Raw genomic sequence first — 16179 nt, 5'->3', positions numbered from 1 at the left:
GTGTGTGCGCATGTGAAGAGAAGAGAAGAGCTTTTGTCCATGTCGCTGTGTTCTCTAGGAATTGATTCAGAGACAGCCAGGGAGACAGGAAGAGAGAAGACGTCAACTACCAGGCCGTTTCAGTGCCGGATTTGTTTATGTGTTACTCTTGCTTGTCTCTCAGTACAAATAAAGACACACTCACATAAATGGCAGTTAACATGTTCAGTTACCCTCTTATTTAAATTTGGTCTGTTTCCAGTCCGAGTAGACTCGATTACAAATTGGTTGTCCGAATGAATCTTTCAAGTTCACCTGATTTTGAGCAGAGGGAAACACTGGAGAGCAATACCTGATGCTCCTCTGTCTCTGCAGTCTGCTCTGAACTGAGTCTGCCACGATTAGCTCTCAACACCAAAACCTTGTCAGGCTGTGGCCTGTCACTAAACACCAGCCATTCTTGCTCTTTAACCTCACTTCCCCTTTCTCCTGCTTGCCACTGTGGTTTGCGGTTTCGGCATCACTTCAAGTATTTTTTGTGTGTGTGCCTGTTTCACGCTCCTGTTCTCTGCCTCTCTGTCTGTCCATCCCACTTTCTCTCCTCCTCTTGTTCTTCTTCTTCTCTCTCTCGCTGCTTCACCCTCAGGCTATGGGCTCAGACAGTTTTGGGGGAAAAGAGCAACAGCAGAAGGCGATCCTGTAGATCTGAGCATGGTAGTGAACTTGAATACTTACAAGCATGAATACAAGCCCACACACACACACACACACACACACACACACACACACACACACACACACAGAGCACCGTAAGAGGTTTAAACAAGGTTTTATCTCTGACATCACCTTGGAGAATAAAGGAGGGAGGTATGGAGGAGGATAAATAAAGGGAGGGAGGATACAGAAAGGTGAAGGGAGGAACAAATAGTAAGAAGAATAAAAATAGGAGGAGTGCACAAGCAAGGAGGAGGCATATGGGGGAAGAGTGACCATGAGCCATCCTCCATTTTGAAGTGGTTGCTCCCTGACTTGCTCCACCTCGGCTGTGATGTAAATGCAACCAAGTTCAAGTGCTTTTTCTCTTCACCTTTGTCTCTCTGTCCCTCGCTGTTAATCTATTCATTTCTTTCTCCACTTTGCCTGCTCTCTTACCATCACACACCCCCGCCCCAACCCATTTCTCTTTATTTAACCCAACCTTTTTTGTTGTCAAATAATCACGGAGAACTAGCATGTGTCTGACATGGTCTCCAAGGCAACAGTGGTTAAGACGGGAAGGCAGGCAGGGGCTCATTCAGTGGCTGAATGAAAGAAGGGGGAAGAGACGAAGCAACCCACAGTGCTGGACACACACACACACACACACACACACACACACACACACACACACACACACACACACACACACACACACACTAACCTCACCAGTGTTGGCCACTGTCACAACCAAGACCTTCTCTCTGTGTCTCTAATCTGTGTGGCTCTCCTGCTACAGGCGAGGTTGGTGTGGGAAGTTTAGGGGTCACAAAGGCCAGCGCACACACACACACACACACACACACACACACACACACACAGACTGGGGAAAAAGGAAAGGGTCATAGGTACCATGGGGCAAATGAGGGAAGAGGAGGAGAGGAAGGATGAGGTGGGAGATGAAGGAGATGGCTGGGTGGTGGAGGCGAGTGAGGGAGTCAGACAGAGAAAGCCCAGAGGAGACAGAGGGGGAAGGTGAGCAGATAGAGGAGATGAAAGCCAGCAACTGAATCCCTCTCTTCTCTTATCTCTCTCCGGATTTTGCCTCTCCTAATCCTTCCTATTTCTTCTCTAATTTCCTTTGTGTATTGCTCCCTCTCTCCCCTTCTTCTTGTCATTTCTTCCATCGCTCCATTTGATCCAAACGTCACCTTGAGTATAAGGAGTACACTGTGGTCAGAGGCTCTGGCACATGTAGAAAAGTACTACGCTGACTTCTTCCTCCCACTATATGACTCCCCTCAGACACACACACACACACACACACACACACACACACACACACACACACACACCTCTCTGTGTTTCTCTCTGTCTTTATTTCTCACACAGCAGGTGCTCTGTGGCCTTTACCAGCAGATCTCCATTTCAAAACCTTCTTTCTGAACGAGAGACGTAAGCTGGCAAGACATTTCAGCATCTCTCGAATGTTCACGGTGAAGATTCAAGAGATGCTGAAGAGAAAGAACAGAACAAAAAAAAAAAAGTAGTGGAGTGCAGCAGATATAAAAGCTGTTACACGTTGCCTGTCTAAAGTAAAAATGCTACAAATGCGCGCGAACAACAACAGTTTATTCTAATATGCTTATTTGGACTGTGGTGACAACCAGCCACAAGCTGAAGTGATGGCACACAGATTTGCTGCTTAGTGTATTCAGTCATCTCATGCTTATAGCCCTATAGATGTGATGACACTGCAAGAAGAATTAATTCATCAGAGAAAAATAATAAAATCAGTTTTTCACTGTTCAGCTGTGCAGATATTATCATGGGTATGAAACACGCCTGTGTGTTCTGCTTTGTCTTGGATTAGTTTTTACATGACTACAGGAAAAACACAAAGATGATATTCATGCTGAATAACCTTTGACATCGGCACTACCTAGTATTCATCTACAACTGCTAAACTTGGGGTGCTTTGTGTTTCTAAGCTACCTGGACTGCAACAACGTGCATGAAACATAAAAGAAAAGCATAATGCAGAATGAAAGCATGCAGAAAAAAACAATATATACATTGCTAATTATTTCATTTAGTCAAGTGAGCTTTGGTATTAAACTGATCATTCAAAGATATATCTACATTGAAGGATAACATAGTTTATACAGCTGCCAGGTCTATTAGAACAGGCCCTGGGGCTGTAGAGTGAAATGTGAGGGGAAAAACGAAAATGGTGTTGGTTCTGGTTTAATTGTACACTCTATCTGCTGACTAAAGCACATAAATAATTTATCCCTGCTAAGTGTCAATGAAGTGTACCCACTTCTGCTGTAGAGAGACAACAGTCACGCACAGAGGAAAACACATACTGAGCAGACAAGCACCTTTGTACAGATTTAGATTCCAGTCATAAACAGACTATGTAAACAGCAATATGCATCTTTGAGATCAATCTTGAGAGAGTGAACAGCTGGGACTGCATACATTGTACACAGAATAGCGCACATATTTTTGTCTACTTCACAGGTGTTAAACAGTGTGCATGTTAAACAACCAAGGAGCAGGGAAAACATTAATACACTGATGGACAAAATTCTACACACGGAGACAAATATGGTCGAATGAGCCCAATAACAAGGCACAGAGAGAAAAATATTGCCTTTTCCTAAGTTCCCTTCTCTTTCATTCTCCCTTTGTACCTCTGTCTGTCATTCTCTCTCCCCCTCTCACTGCCCTCTCTTGGCTGTCCTCTCCACAATCAGTGCCCAGTGAGCCGTGAGACGCACTTAAGCACCGACCGGCGGTAACCTCACGCCGCCCTTGTACTCACTCTTTTTTACACACAGACACACACACACAAAAAACCACAAACAAGCACGCGTGCATGCATGCATGCTTGTTGTCTGCATAGACACAAAGACACACAGATGCACACATAGACAGAAAAAAGACAGACAGATCACACACATAAAACCATACATTTGCTTCTCCCCTCGACTTGAATTGTGCGGTTGTGTTGAATAAAACACACGCTGCCACTTAGTGTCCCGTTTACCTGCTGACTTCCATGCTGATAAAGGGCTGAGAGCTTAGTGAAATAGAGTGAGAGCTGCTGTCACACAGCATTACCAGCCTTGGATCTCAGGTTCCAACCTCAGGACCAGCAGCACAAAGACAAGCGTCTCCTTAGATGCACTCCTGAGCTAACCTCCTGTGCACTTTTTCACAGCACACAAACACACACAGGCAAGCATATAGCATAAAGACACACAAACATGAAAATTTCCAAATCACATACAATTGCCATTAGCTTACCTGGCAAGTAGTAAAGCGGTGCTTTTAGTCCAAACATGGTTACAGTTTAAGTGTCATGAAGAGAGAGCAACTTGTTTCAAACGGGCAGGCAGCCGTCCTGTCCTGGATGACTGAGCGAGAGAGGGGCTGTGCCCTCGCAGCCACCCAGAAACGAGGCTTGGTGTGTGGGGAGGCTGGGCTGGGACTCAGCCTGTCATCCCCGCTCTCTGGTCCTCGCTAACCAAGCGTGAGGCTGGGACCGCCCAGCCGGCTAGGACACACACATGCACACACACACATATGCAAACACACAGATACCCACGGACAGAACGGTGCAAGGGTCAACCCCTGAGCACAGCCCCTCTCTCGACCCCCTTGCTCTTGCCCCTGATCCCCTGGGCAAAGGGTCACACACACTCGCTGTCCGTTTCCAAGCAGCGACAGGAAACACGCTTTCTCCAGCTCTTTCTTACGTGCACGCACACAAACACACACCCAGGGAGTCGGGACAGCCGGAGAAAGATGTAAAAGCTGGCGGTCCAGTGCCAAGAAGAGGTGAAAAGAGGCAAGAGGGAGGATAAAATACAGGCTGGGTAAATCCTGAAGACGAGAGCAGCGACTGATTCCTGGGACTGCCTTTTATCCCTCTATCCAAGAAAGATGATCAGAGGAGAGACAGCTTTGCTTCCTCCGCTACCGCTGCCACTCTCTCTCTCTCTCTCTCTCTCTCTCTCTCTCTCTCTCTCTCTCTCTCTCTCGCTCTCTCATTTTCTCACCCTCCCTTTTTTCTCCCTCTCTTTCACGGCTGATACGGAAAGAAGGAGGTGGAGGAGAGGAGGAGAGAAGGAGGGCAGAATGAACTCCCTCCAGGCAACAACACAGCCCGATAGCGAGAAAGTGTGTGCATGTGTGTGTGTGCTTGTGTGTGTGTGTGTGTGTGTGTGTGTGTGTGTGTGTGTGTGTGTGTGTGTGTATGTGTGAGTGGGGTGGCTGTGCTGAAGCAAAAAGAGATAGAGGAGGCGAGGGTACAGATGAGAGGGAAATACCGGCCAGTCCTGATGCTTCACCCGAGGAGCAGAGTTCAATTTGGAGTCAGGGTGGCAGCTGATTGGACAGCCCCAGTGACAGCGAGAGGCCAACGACTATCAAGGGAGCATCTGTTCACACTGTATCAGACAGTAGGAGCGCATCAACCAATGGAGAGTGCAGAGAGAGTGCTGTGGGTCTTCAAGGGCAGCTCACAATAGAACAGCTACGTGTTTGGAAGAGGAAAATATAAAAGATCCCCCGCCTCCATTCTCTTCTCAGAAAATAAGAGTCCTCGTCTCTGTCTGCGAGTGTGTGGGTGCGTTTGTGTGTCCGTCTAGGAAACTTGGCTTGTGCAGCCTAGCGCACAGACTGCTCACCATGCTGCGCTGACAGCAGACTTTCCCCCTTCTCACTCTCTTCATCACACGGACACACACACACACACACACACACACACACACACACACACACACACACACACACACACACACGAATAAACACACAAACACAAACACCCTGTGTTATGCCGCCGCCCGCCTGCTCTGCACACAAACCTGACTGAGATGGTGGCAGTACGGGTGAGGAGTTAACTATCTGCTGGGAAGCAGCCATGCCAAACCGCAAAAACAGCAGGAGAGGAGGCACGAGAGAGAAAGAAAGACAGAGAAGAGGAGAAATGATGGGGAAATAGTCTAGCAAGACAGTTTGCCCTGAGGGCTGACTTGCTCTCGAACCCATTCTATGAAACTCACAGTGGGGGAGAAAGAGAGGGGGGATTGGCAGGAGTTTAGCAAGGAAAGGGAAGGAGGCAGACAGAGGGGTCCTACGCCTTCAGAAAGACTCAGAGGACAGGCAAAAAAAACCTCCCCAACACTCATCCACAAGCACAGCAAGCACGGTGAGAATGAGTGGGAGCGCGAAAGGCATGCTCACAGGCAAATAGGGCAAATAATCACTAATAGGGTCTGATGAGTGAAGGAAGAAGGAGAGACAGACAGAAGGAGACAGAAAGTGAGGAAGGGGAGGGGAGTCCATATACTGAGACGTGGAGGGAGGCAGAGGGGAAGGGGGAGGGGAGTTATTCTGGGAACAAAGCCCTTTCTATTTATACAAAGGCAGGAAATCGGTAAATGTTTAATTAAGACAAGTACGTGTCAAAGCTGTGGAGGTGTCTATCCTGTAGAGTAAGGACTGATAAGTGAGATTGTGCAACATGTTTACATTAACACTCCCTTCATGCTATATTACAGTACATACAGTGCTGAATGTGTGCAAACAATGCACATTATCATCACTGGAAGGCATGTGCGTGCTTCTGTGCTGTTTTGCGCAGGTGTGTGCGTGAGGTAGGTGTTGAAGTGTCTCGCACCTTGCAAGACAGGTTGAGAGGTGTCCCCCTGAGGTGCTACACCACCAAGTCTGATGACACACTGACAGACAGAGACAGACAGAACCAAAAATACAGCATCCAGTTTCCGTGAGGTGGACAAGACGAAGACGAGGACGAGGACGAGAAGATCCATTTGTTTTCCACACACTACAGGATTACGTGCATGTAGATTTTTCAACAAAAAAGAATAAAAAATTCGACAAAGGTGAAAACTACATTTATGTAAATGTTCTGAACAAGGCACATCAATCAAAAGAGCACCTGTAGCACACTTTTATTACTGCTATTACATCTTACAATTTGTTTCCTGCCTCCCAGCTGCTAGAACAGCGCTGTTCAAAGTGTTTTAAAAGGAACAGGTTGTCCCAGATCCTTGAATTCTGCTTTTTTTTTTATTTTTTTTTAGGTTACATGTTAGGTGACTACGCTAACTACTGAAAACCGCTCCATAAACTATCTGCTATGCTTTTTTAGTATGAGGGCCTTTGTTCATTGCTGCTCATTGGAACAGCTGAGTTATTTATCTGCTTGTTCCAAACACACTTCTGGAGCCACAAAACACGTCGATTTCTATACACCAGACGGTTTTCCGTAACAGAGACATATGAAACACCATGAGTTTGTGGAACAAGTAGAGATTTAATCTTTATATCAGTAGGTGAGACAGTGAGTAGATTACATTATTTCAAAGAAAATGTCACAGGTTACTGCCTTAAGATGAAACCATGATCCTTACAAAGGTCTATGACAGAAGGGGACGTCAACAGGAGATGGAAAGGAATCAACCATTTGCCTTTTCCTTTTATTTTGCTGCTCATTAAGGGACGGGCAATGCTAGAGAATAGCTATCGTCCTCCGTTATTTAAGGTAGTGTAATGAGTCACATTTGACAAGTGCACTGCAGAGGAAGGCATGCACACACACACACACACACACACACACACACACACACACACACACACACACACACACACACACACACACACACACACACACACATTCTCTGAAAGGCTATAAAAGCTCCCTGGGGAACAAGGCAGTGTGTGTGACTGAACACACTGTGATCAAGAAGTAACAGGGAGAAGGGAAGAGGGGAAGAACAAAACAAGTGAAAAGGGGGTGTTAGAAAAAAAGGAAAAAGAAAGATGAAACCAGGATGGGAAGAAGGGCACAACAGCATCTGACAAAGACAGGGATGAAGAGTGAAGAGAGACAGAGGGAGAGAGGGAGAGAGAGAGAGAGAGAGAGGGAGAAATCAAGAATGATCTCGCTCACACACACAAACCTGCCATGCCTACTTCCTGTCAACCCACTACACAATTGTCTTCTCTACAACCCCCCTTTGCAAAAAAATAATCACTCTCTCAATCGTTTTGTGTGTGCATGTATGTGCATATGTGTGTGTGTGTGTGTGTGTGTGTGTGTGTGTGTGTGTGTGTGTGTGTGTGTGTGTGAGACTGTGTGCATGTGTGTATGTGTGTGTTGGAATAGGTTGAAAGATGGTCTGTCGTCTTCCACAGCAGGGGAAGCAAAGATAAGGCATTACTATAATCTTTCCCTACCACACACAGCCTCTGGAGGTGCACACCGACTCACACAGGCACACTGATACACACACACACACACACACACACACACACACACACACACACACACACACATTCTGTAAACTCCTTTGCTGCACTCTGACACGATTGCAAAAAAACAGGTCAGTTCTTTAGAGCAACTGTCAGAGAGAAAGACCAAGAGAAATGGAGGGTGTCGCAAACAACGCCATGAGAGTAGACGTACAATCCTAAAAACAAAAATCCAAATGGGCAGCCCCTGCCTCACATGTGTCTTTGTATATCTTTAGGCAGTTCACTCTCTGAAAGGACTGGATGTTAATGCTGTTTTAGACAGCATCAAAATTAACATTATATCATTGAAATGAAAGGTCATTTAGTATTTATTAGAAAATATTCCACATCCACTGTCCAGTCATCATGAAACCAAAAACACGTCTTCCTCTTCCTCTTCTCCTCTTCTTCTCTAAAAGTGTGGCCCTCAGAAGCATTTTGTGAGGCCCCCAAATGTGACTTGTAATGCATGCATTATATTACAATCAACCCACAGCCTCTTACAATACTGTCACTTTCAATAGCCCAGATTTAATAAACTCTTCAAATACTCCATCAAACTGTGCCCCCTAACAGGCAACTGTCAGGTTAAGAATGACAACTTAAATCAAGCTACTGGTTGCATGGCAACTAGTGGCACCTCACAAGTGTGGCGGGAAGTACGTTTCATCATCAATGCTACCGCTGTAGGCTAAAATTAGCAATTTTGGTGGACAACTCTGCAGTTTAAGCCATATGGTTGAGTAGAAAAGGAGGTTTCAGGAAAAATGGATCAACTCAGTGACCCCACAACCATCGAGGATGAGCAGGTGTAACTAACGGATGGATGGATGGACAAATAGACAGTATGCTACAAGCGTATGTACAATCATACAAACAATCCAAATGATGTTCAGAGTGGCAACTTGTGTTCTGCTATTTTGTTAAAACAAAAATCTTGCATCATCACCCAGCCCTGCGTGTACTTACAGAGAGGCCGACCACGCTGCACGGCCTCACAGCAAGCAGGAAAGGAAAGACGGGTTTTAGAAGGAAAGGTGCGGGAGAGCTGAGAGAATTTATTTATTTCTTTTAAATAAGCTGGACTTAACTACGTTGTCTCACATCAAATCTGACGAGAAATGATATCTCGTCACCCTTCACTCACCCCTATTTGCTGAGACCCGCGCCCGCTCCACCATTACACACACCCATTTAACCTGACCTCTCGCTGGTGATTAGAAGCCTGTGAAGTGTGTGTGAGCATGTGTGCGCATCCGTCTTTGTGTGTGAGATGCTTCTCTCCGTATGCTAATCACAGCCTAGCACTGAGAATTAATTTGCAAATGTGTCATTACCCATCAGGCTCAGCAGCAATAACCCTGCAATTACACAACTCTCGCCTGGCCAGCTGAGCACAACACGCGCATGCAGGCAAATGTATACACGCACACACACACACACACACACACACACACACACACACACACACACACACACAAACGCTGCTTCTACAGCACTGAGCAAAAAAGTTCTGCTATGAAGATGCTAAATGCTGCTTTACCACACAGAGAAAAACACACAATTTGTTTGTATCCAAATGATATTCAGCGTGTTTACATGTAATCACAGCTCCTCACCTCAGTGTCAACAGGACAGCAACCAAGGTCAGCTGAGCACTTTCACACACTCCTGTTTCTTAGCAACATTATCCAGGAAAGTGGCCTCACTAAGAACTTCAACAGCGTCACACAATGCCTTCAGATCACAGATACAGTAACTGAGCAATGTGCGTGTGTGTGTCGTGATTTTAAACACTTACCTGTGAAGTGAGGGGCCATGATCAGAGGTGAAGTGTGCAGCAGCCATGAGGAGGAGGATTGTTGACATGGAAAAGAGGAAACCACAAAGCTGTGAGTATACGTCCGTTACATTTCAGGTTAGCAAACTTTTTTTTGTATCTCTTTCAGACATGTTTGGAGACACTTAGTAGCAGAGGTCACTGAATCGTTTGGTGTCAATAAAGAATATGTGAACCATGTCCAATGGTCCTTTCATAGGTATCCCTTTAACTCTGCAGGTCTGCAGGAATGACATGCTTTGCAATAAGAGCTCACATAGAAGGAGAAACAGCAGCAACATGACAGGATGATGAGCATCAGCATGAGCAGGATCCATCCTGTGTTTCAAAGTTAAGGGCAAAGCAAGGGTTAAAGTAAAACGAAATGTTTGCTCAGTCACTGCCTGTGCCACCTGCTCTCAAAATCCACTTTTCATCGCACCACCAAATATGGTTACAGCTCATTCACACACCTCTGTGTCCGGTAGAAGAAACGGACCCACAGTGGCACACGTCTAAAGCATGTCACACACCTGTCACACAGTTGCACCTTGGGGTGACAGCACAGGTGTGTACATGCACACGCATCAGGTGTTCCAGGAGCTGAACCGGCTCGACCTTGAAATCAAACAAGAGCTGTCTGACAGTGGACAGTTGGTGAACACCAGACAAAAGGCTTGAAACTGAGTAGTGTTTGAACAGAGAAAGCACGTCAAATAAAAACGTTTTAAAAAATTCTTTAAAAAGATTCTCGTCTTCCCTGTGATCACGTACTGCAGGCAGATAAACAGATAAATAACCTGACATGACAAAGAAACCCCAACCAAAGAAAAAGAGGAACTGAGGAAAGGAAGAAGGGATGTGTTGTAATCTCAGGCCACCGTCCAAACACTGATGAGGCTTTGGTGTTGCTAATCCTGCCTACCTCTGTTTATAAAAGACAGTGAAGATAAACACTGGAGTCTCAAGTTAACAGATTCATGAACTGGAGACCCTGCTGGCAACACAGCAAGAGAGAGTCTATTTTGACAATTTACTTTGGCAAAATAAAGCGAATCGCTCCATGCGTAACCCAATGCTTCCAGCGAGGACGGCAGAGGTCTGGAGAAATTCTTGTCAAAGTGTATACGAGCTCCCAGAGCCAAAGGCACCACTGACTGACTTTTACACACAGCACATCTGGTTTGATTTCTGTTGAGAGGAACAAAATTTGCATGAAAACCGTAGCTAGCTGCAAAGCTTCTGATGCCAGATAAATGTCAGTTACTCTCACTGTATTGATTCCGTTGTTATCAAAGAAGCTGTGCACATGGGGTTTAAATCAAGTCGCATTTAATTTCGAAGAAAGAAAAGCTTTTGCATTAGCATAGCCGACAAGCCACTCCTTGCCACTGTTATCAAGTGAATACAGGTGCCGTGCTCCACCTGAGCAAAACCAGCTGGTTAGTCCACAGCAGTTTCTATTCTCTGAAGAACTCATGTTTCAAGTTCTCAACATGTCCGATGTTTTAACCAGTGTGTCTGTGCAAGACACACTCCACTAAGATAAAGACGCTTACTGAAGAGCTAAAGTGATCAGAATCTGACACAAACTAAATTCTCTCACTAAATTGGCCAATTTTTTTTGCTCTTCCTTTGAGGAAAAAAAACATTTTAACACTTGATTCTAGATTAAGTTACTCATTAAAATGGATGATTTGAGCAGCGTGGATAGCCCTGTGAACATTCTCCAGAATTCCTCTTGATGATATCTTCAGGAGCCTTTTTTTTTTTCTTTGAGAGTCACATTTTAATATTCACAAATCAAGCCTGCACTCCTCATGTTCACCAGAATAGTGCCACTCCTGATTCAAAATGGATTTCCCTTTTAAATTGCTGCTGGCCCTTATTGCGGCCAACACTCACACACACAGGCACACACTCGAGGGAGCCAGGTGGGGGGAGCTGGCCAGAGCTGACAGCCTGATGTGCCGTCATATCATATCCCTCCCACAATGCCTTGTGGCACACCTGCTTTCTAGCACAGACAACAGAAGCGTCCCTGTTCTCAGCCGAGGGAATGCGTAGCGCCACACGTCTCTGCTCTGATGAGGCTTTTTATAGTCACTCAGCTCTCTTACCTGCATCCTCCAACCCTTCATCTATCTCCATATCAGACACATCAGATCTGCTGCCTCTCAGCGAGTCCCGTTGTTATTAGACAGAAGAGCAAAGAACCGCAGATGAAGTAGCGAACCAGAGAAGGAGGAGGGAGGGAATCTTTAAAAGCGCTGCTCATTTGATTAACAAATATGTGTGCACATGTGTGCTTCTGTGTAGTGTGTGTGTGTGTGTTTGTGCGTGTGTGTCTGCACACGACCTTATGCGAGTGTGTCTGTGAAATCGCCCAGGGGCAAGTGTATGGTATGCAAACGCAGCTGAGGGAACCTAGAGAGCAGACGCAGCAGGAGAATCCTGCTTTACAGCAACACACCACAAAGAGGCTGACTCCAGGCTGACAGGGTGGGATCTCACACACACACACACACACACGCACAATCATACACGCGTTTACATACATGTGCACGTATAAGAACAGCATGCACAATCCAATGTACTTGATTTAATATTTAATTGAGTGTATGCATAAACACAGGACTGCATCCACACACACCACAAGCGCACACAAAGAGCTGCTGGCTGTGTGTTTTTCGCTTGACTTGTGCTCTCCTGTGACATTTCCTCATTGGCTTGTTTGTCTCAATTATCCCTGCTTATTGGACAGAGATGGTTAACCCATTAACTTACACACAGGGAGGAGGAGAGGAGAGCGAGAGAGAGAGAAACAGTGAGAGAGAGAGCTGGATTATGATTTCGACCTGCCTCAGGCGTGTTGTGAATCACACAACTGTATGAGGCAACAAACATAGACTGGCCTGGCCGGACGCCAGGAAAACACACAAGTTGTACACGTATGCGGGCAGCAAAGAGCAGCTGAAGGGGCAGCGGAGCACCAGCACCTTGGGGCCTGTTAGAGGGCCTGAGCTGACCTTCTCCACTCACCAGTGTGCTTCTGGATTTAACACACTATCCTACAACGAGGCTGCGGCTTTGTGTATGTGTGTGAGTATTGTAACTGTGGGTAAGTGCATCATCAGATGTGCTAACACGTGTGCCTGTGATGTATGTATGTTGCTGTGTGAGTGTGAGTGTGTGTGTGTGTGTGTGTGTGTGTGTGTGTGTGTATAGGGAAGCTGCCTTGCCCTGTGTCAGACCTCTGCTGTGTTCAGTAAGTGAGGCGTGCTAATACTGCGTGTGCTCAGGTTTCACGCATCAGCACACAGTCGAAGAGACTCACCCGAGGTCACAGACTGTCAAACCCTCCTCCCCCCTCTCCTCCTCACCCCTACCTCCTCTGTGACTCAATCCTTCCTTTTCTCTCACTAAATGCTTTACCTTTAGCCAAGCTATCTTTCAGTTTCCTTTTGCCCCTCACTCCCACCCCCCCACTTTGCTATCAGTCCTCCCCCTCTGCCTCTCCTCCTCCTCCTCCCCTTCCCCCTCACTCCCTGGTGGATTCCATCATGCTCAGTCTTTTAGTATCTTTAATGTCTTTTACCTGTCAACAGAGGAGAGAATGTGCATGCAGCTCTCCAACAAAGGAAAAACACCCTCCTGTCATCTCAGAAAATGCTGCAGGGAGGGGGGGGGGATTGACAGGGGGGACAGGGGGAGCTAGATAGCACACGAAGTGGAATAAAAAGGGAAATGTAGAGGGGATAGGAAAATGAGGCAGAGGGAATGTTGTGCTCTTAATATGTGTTAAATAAACACAAGCTGTGCCATTATTCCTGAGCTAGTTAGTGGCTCGAGAATAGCACTTAAATGGCAACATGTCTTAAACATGCGTCATTTTTCAACACCTTCGTGCTGTTGGAGACAACACACCCTGTTTGCAAACTACCGTCATCCAATGAGCCCTTGTTTTCTTGACAAAGAGCAACTCATGTATGACGTATCAAACTCTCACACACACACATGCACCAAAGAGCACAGACAAATATACACACATGACCTCTCCAGCTTCAGACAGCTATAGTCTGTGAATCCACAGCAGCTCAGTTCAGCTCCACCACACTCCACAACAGCACCAGCAACACACATTCACACGGGATAAAACTATAAGCCGTACAATCCAATAGGCACCTCACTCAATCTGTGACTGTCTCTGTATCCCATGCCCAGTGTGTGTGTGTGTATGTGTGTGTGTGTGTGTGTGTGTGTGTGTGTGTGAGTGAATCCTTTGCTATTACTAATCTGCTGGCACAGCCCCCGTCCTCAGCATTGCCCTCGTCTCCATATTATTCTGGGATTAGCTCGTGTGTTAGCCTAGCCGCAGCCCACAGCCTGAGCTGGGGAGAGGCAGCCATCTTAGAACAATGCCTATTGATGAAACACTAAGAGGCTTGATTGGATTAATCATCTCTCCCTCTCCTTTCTTCCCCTTCTCTAGCTGTCCCTCTTTGTTTCCAGTCCCCCTCTGTTTCTCCTCTGTCCTTCTGCCTTTCCCGACTTCTCTTCAAAGCTCAATAACACACAGATTTTGTTGTTTCTCCCTGGTGACGGCATGGCGCTGTTGATGCTCCCTTGTTGGGTAACGAACGTAAATAACAGGCTGCCGGTTGATGAGAGCACTTCAAAGGTAAAAAGTAAACATCTAATTACAAGGAGAATCAAATAGCTTGTAACTGCTTCGGTGTCGTAGCACATTTTAACATTATAGTACTTAAGTGGTGCACCCCTCCTCGATGAAAGCGAAAATCCTGCCTCTGATAGTGGCTGATTTTGACTACAACACAGAGTCTAACCACATGTGAGAGGTTGAGGGGGAAACTGTGACAGAAGATGCATACATATATGTTCTGTCATTTCTTTCTTTCTATGAAACACATGGACCAGAGCTGCCAAAATGTGAGGGAGAGCAGAGAGAAATAAGGGTGAATCTCTGCAGATTTGGCCTGCGTTTAGTTGGGGCACTCTACCAAGTGGCAGTCGCTAGCCTGGGCGGCCTTTGGCCCGCTGTCCCCACCAATCACATTCCAGCCCCAACTACGCCAGCGTGGACCCAGAGCAACCCTCCAGTCTGGTGCCAAACACCCGCGCGCACACACACACACACCCGCACGCACACACACACACACACACACACACACACACACACACACACACACACACACACACACACACACACACACACAGAGCTCATACAAACACTGGAGCCAACTCCATTTTCAAACATGGATAACAACTGAATTAACACTCTGTGATCCTCTGCCAAAGCAGAAGGATGCTCCTTTATACATTCAAACACACACATGCACATACATATATGCAAGCAAGCACACATATACACACACACAACCACGTGCACACACTATACACACACACACACACACACACACACACACACACACACACACACACACACACACACACACGAGGGGCTGTCTGGGTGGAGTTATCTGTGGTTAGATTTTAAATGCCTCATCCAGTCCTTATGTCTGCTTCTCTCTCTCTCTCTCTCTCTCTCTCTGTGGCTCTGTTTCGCTCTCACTCTGTCTTTTCTGCTGCTGCAGAGATAAAAGCAAATTACTGTCTCATGCTGGTGTTGTTAGCGTTAAAGCTATTTAGACGGTGGCTCGTCTGTGTGATGCTCCAGTGTTTGGAATGCAAAAACTGGGTGGAGAACAAGAGCGAGTCAGAGCGGTGAGGGGTAAGGTCGGGTGGATGAGGGGAGGCAAAGGCAGAGGCAGCTTGATAAAGTAGCTGGGACAGCATTTGTTCCCTGACCTGGAGCCCAAACCACTTGATCGAAATACATCTCGTTTGCATTTGCAATAATAATGACCAGACGTGCACCTTCTCCTCTCTCTCCTCGTCTCTCTTATAAATCTTTCTCTTTTTTTTTCCATGTTTTATCCCTCCCCGACTCTGTTCTCTCCCTTGTTATTTCCTCCTTCCATGGCCGAAAATGGTTGTCTCTCTATAATCCTCCGATCACATCACCGGTCTAATCTGACCACTTCCCTGCCTCCCTAATTCCTCCGTCTTCCTTCTCCTCCCCTACTTGTCCCGTTGCCATTTTTTTCTTTGCTTTATTTTTCACAAGAGAACTGCACTGTTTAAGGCAAACAAAATATGCAGACACACATTGTGCATGCACGGCACGCACTAGATCTGAGACTAGTTGTGTTTTTGTTTTTGAACAAACCAATTGTCATAGCTCTGGTTATCTAAGGATGTTTTGTCTGTTGAAAATCATAGTTGGAGAAAAAAATGGCAACCCGCTGAAAACGGAGAGAGGCAATCACCTG

General features: G+C 46.2%; 1 protein-coding gene across 4 annotated transcripts in view; it reads right to left on the bottom strand.

Annotated features, from left to right (window-relative positions):
- The window catches only part of gse1b (Gse1 coiled-coil protein b), a 172135-nt gene that overhangs the window by 60681 nt on the left and 95275 nt on the right, over positions 1–16179 (bottom strand). The window contains exon 1 of one of the 4 annotated variants that reach the window (XM_076727075.1): positions 3991–4625. The exons of the other annotated variants lie outside the window; for them this stretch is intronic. Within the exon in view, the coding sequence (XP_076583190.1) occupies positions 3991–4027 (37 nt within the window). The 5' untranslated portion in view covers positions 4028–4625. Of the gene's footprint in view, positions 1–3990; positions 4626–16179 lie in introns of those variants that run through there. 4 annotated transcript variants of the gene reach the window in all.

Source organism: Chaetodon auriga, chromosome 1 (assembly GCF_051107435.1).
Source record: "Chaetodon auriga isolate fChaAug3 chromosome 1, fChaAug3.hap1, whole genome shotgun sequence".
NCBI classification, from domain to species: Eukaryota; Metazoa; Chordata; class Actinopteri; order Chaetodontiformes; family Chaetodontidae; genus Chaetodon; species Chaetodon auriga.
The sequence above is the reverse complement of the archived record's forward strand: the minus strand, read 5'-3'. Positions and strand labels throughout refer to the sequence as shown.